This window comes from Cryptomeria japonica, chromosome 7, assembly GCF_030272615.1.
Source record: "Cryptomeria japonica chromosome 7, Sugi_1.0, whole genome shotgun sequence".
Taxonomy (NCBI): Eukaryota; Viridiplantae; Streptophyta; class Pinopsida; order Cupressales; family Cupressaceae; genus Cryptomeria; species Cryptomeria japonica.
Window position 1 is genome coordinate 399,731,588 of NC_081411.1, and position 4,041 is coordinate 399,735,628.

General features: G+C 38.0%; 1 protein-coding gene across 2 annotated transcripts; it reads left to right on the plus strand.

Moving 5' to 3' along the window:
* Window positions 1-304: 304 nt before the first annotated feature.
* On the plus strand, window positions 305-3,741 carry LOC131062308 (protein ASPARTIC PROTEASE IN GUARD CELL 2). Of its 2 annotated transcripts, none has more exons than XM_057995937.2 (3): window positions 305-1,287; window positions 1,679-1,961; window positions 2,884-3,741. In XM_057995937.2, the coding sequence occupies exons 1-3, from the start codon at window positions 760-762 to the stop codon at window positions 3,444-3,446; spliced, it is 1,374 nt and encodes a 457-aa protein (XP_057851920.1). In that variant the 5' UTR covers window positions 305-759; the 3' UTR covers window positions 3,447-3,741. The 2 variants fall into 2 exon arrangements, with proteins under 2 accessions (XP_057851920.1, XP_057851919.1); XM_057995936.2 differs by having other exon boundaries at window positions 307-1,287; window positions 1,616-1,961.
* The last annotated feature ends 300 nt before the right edge of the window (window positions 3,742-4,041 follow it).

The window sequence follows — 4,041 nt, forward strand, 5'->3', positions numbered from 1 at the left end:
CTCTATTTTGTACCTTTAAATCCATTTGAAAGAGATCAACCACAATTTTCTTCCTATCCGGATGAGATCTGTATGGCTCAAGGAGAAGTTTCTTCCGCTCCAACCATTGAAGAAAGTAGTCATTTGTCTTGGCCTCGTTGTTAAGTTGGCTTACTGCAGAGATAACTTTTTGAGTAAATCCAAAAGAAAAGTCCCCTCCAAGCTCTGTGGAGTCCACTCCAAGATCCTTGGAATGAATCTGCACCGTCCACTGACCGGTCATTTGGCGAACGCCTTGAAGCACTCCCCCTTTACAAACTGTTTCTGCCCTAAATAATTTATATCATCAAATTTCATGATGTGAAATTGTTTCTGAGGCTAAGATTTCAATGGTGCGGCCATTAATGGCAGGCGGCTACTTAGTGGTAGTGACAACTATGATGAGTGGAAAGTTTCCAAGAAAGTTGGAAGAGTCAGCCAATACAATGAGCTTATCAATTGTGGGGAATATAGCTCATTTGTGTCACAGGTGTGGGAATTGAGAAGCCAAGATGTATGTTTGTCCAATGAATCCACTTATTTGGAGAACACCCATTTATTCCTCTGTTCTTTCTGAATAGAAGTGTGTCAGAAAACTTCTGTATCGAATTTTTATTTGGTTATATTTTTTGATCTTGTTCAGTTCCAGCTAATGCATAAGATTGGTTATATATCTCCGGATCGTTTGTTTGGGTTTTCTGGCTGCTGATATCACTGAGATTACTGTGAAACAGAAATAAAATGGAACCGTGTAGACTCCCTGCTGCACTTTCAATTTCCCTCCTTATTTTTCTCTTCCTTGTTGAAGTTGTTTCCGCAGAGAAAAAATCTGCTTATCATGCACTGGACGTTGTATCTCGGCTGAGGGAAGTGAGTTCTCCCGTGCAGGTATATACCACCAGTGGAAAAGAGGAGAAGATGGTTTCTCCATGGAGCCTGCAAGTTTTCCACAGAGATGGTTTAGTGATGGGAAACGTGAGCTACGAGCAGAGGCTCAGAGAGAGGTTGGAAAGGGATTCGCGGAGGGTGAAGACTCTGAACAGATGGGTTGAGAAGAAGTTGAATGGGAACGAGAAGGAAAGAATAGAGGGCAAGGCGAAGATTGATGATGTCGGAGGCGATGTAATATCTGGCCTGTCAGAAGGTATTGGGGAGTATCTTATCCGTATAGGTGTGGGAACGCCAGCCACTATGGAGTACCTTGTGTTGGACACTGGCAGTGACGTGACTTGGTTGCAGTGCAAGCCATGCTCTCACTGCTACAACCAGGTAGAGCACTCTGTTTAGATTTCATGGTTAAAGAGTTTGACGGTAGTTTTACATTCAATTGGTATCACAACGAAATAATTTAATATTAAGATTTTTCACAGTTGGTTCTGGATTTGATTGTAAGTAAGAGATTTTTTAATTTGTTTCAGATTAGATTATAATATATAATAATTTCACATTTCTTTTAGCTTTCTAACATTATGATTGATAATAAATGGTTCTACACAATTGAATTCAGAAATAATAGTGACAACCAAAACAAAAAAATATATATATATTTTTATTTCTTAAAGTATGTTTGCTTATTTGATGTTTAAAAATAATTTAGGTGGACCCTGTGTTTGATCCATCCTTATCCACTTCATTCACCGCAATTCCTTGCGATTCCCAGCTTTGCAATGAGCTGGATACATCGGGCTGTGACAAGAAGGGGTGCTTATATGGTGTCTCTTATGGTGACGGCTCTTTTACTGTGGGACACTTTGTTAAGGAAACACTAACATTTGGTACAGCACCAGTTAAGAGCATGCCCATCGGGTGTGGGCAGGACAACGAAGGGTTGTTCCAGGGAGCAGGAGGCTTGCTTGGTCTTGGAGGGGGTCCCTTATCATTTCCCAGCCAACTCGGGTCATCTGGCACAACATTTTCTTACTGTCTTGTAGACCGATATTCTGGTAAAAAAATTCTTAATAATATATTAGATTTTATAAATTCATATTGTAGTTTGTTGTTTTTTAATCGCTCTTTTATATTGATATATCATTTTTATTATCTTTGATTATGGATTATAGAATGTGAGATGGATTGTTGATCATTATTGTTTTTAGATTAGATTATGTGGAAAAAATTTATATAAATATGTTAGATCATATTTTGTGATCCAGCATTTCTATTATTTTTTATGATAGATCACAGAGTGATATGGATTGTTGATCATTGTTCTTTTTAGATTAGATTGTGTAAGGGTTTTTATATCCACATGTCAAATCACACTTTATGATACATCATCTCTATTATCTTTGATGATAAATCGTGGAGTCTGATATGGATTGTTGATCATTGTTGTTTCTGGGTTAGATTGTGTGAGAGTTTCTTGTATCAATGTTTCTGATCACACTCCTTTCCCGATGACAGATCATGAAGTGTGAAATGGATTGTTGGTAGCTGTTGTTACTAGATTAGATTGTATGAGTTTTTTGTAGTAATGTTTCCGATCACACTGTGATCCATCATCTCTATTATCATAATGATAGGTCATGAGTATGATATAGATTGTCCATCACTGTCGTTTTAGATTAGATTATGTGAAATTTTGTTGTATCAATATTTTGGATCACACTCCAATATCCATCATCTCTATTATAATGATGATGGATCAAGGAGGGTAATATGGATTATTGATCACTGCTGTTTCTCGAGAGATTATTGTATCAATGCTTCAGGTCATACTCTGTGATCCATCTATCATCTTTATTATCATGCTGATGAATTGTAGAATGTGATCCACAATATTGATAAAAAACTATCACATCATTTATTTATCACTTTTACCACATGAATTATTAGTGACTCTTTGGCTGTTAAATGTTTAATTAGACAGCAAGGGCACTCTGCGCTTCGGCCCCGGGGCTGTCTCCAGTGAGAAGTCCGTCTTCACCGCGCTTCTCAAAAACCCACAAGTGAACACATTTTACTATGTTTCCCTGACGAGTATTACCGTCGGCGAATTGCTCGTGGCTCTCCCAAAGAACGTATCTGGATTCGACGAAATGGGCAAGGGTGGGATAATAGTGGACTCGGGCACGACCATCACGAGGCTACAAGCACAAGCTTATGGACCCTTGCGAGACGCCTTCTTGGCGGGTACCACAGATCTTCCCCGGGCGGACGGAATGTCCATATTCGACACTTGCTACGATCTCTCAGGGCGTCAAACGGTGGAAGTTCCTACTATTAGCTTTCAGTTTTCGAACGGGGCTTCTTTAGCTCTGCCGGCAAGCAATTATATAATTCCTGTGGATTCCTACGGGACATTTTGCCTTGCTTTTGCACCCACTTCAAGAGATCTGTCAATTATTGGGAATTTTCAGCAGCAGGGCATTCAAGTCTCTTTTGACTCTACCAAGTCTCTCGTTGGCTTTGCAGACAACCAGTGCTAATTCAGTACTGGGTTTGGCTATGCATAAAAAACTATCCAAATTAAGATGATGAAATCTACAAGTATATGACTCTGGTTTTCCACTGGGTTTTGGCTATGCATAAAAAAACTATCAGTACAAGCAACACTCGTGGATAATAGTGTACTAATATGAGCCTGGCTTGCAAAAGGAGTGTAATAGACTGCACGCCACCACTGTATTTAATTATTTTATGGTATGTTTTGTGAACGCAGTTGCTGTGGTAGGTTATTGGATTTTCATATTGGTTGAATTAAAATTGATCGTGTTAATTAAATTTGCCTACACATATACAATAGGACTAGTTGCTCGTTACAGTCAATGGACGGATCAGGGTCGAATTCTTTTACTCAGCAGTTTTATTTGAGTTCGTTTTGCCTGAAATGAGAACCATCTACAAATGAGATTAGGTTAGATCTATATATTTTAAGTTTTATTTTGTTTAGACAGTTCATTTGAAATTACTTGTTTTTTTATTAATATGATCTATCTATAGTGTGATTTAAATTATGTTAATTTTTATTAAAAGAATCTTATATTTTATCTATTAGTGTGATTTAAATTATGTTTGTTTTTA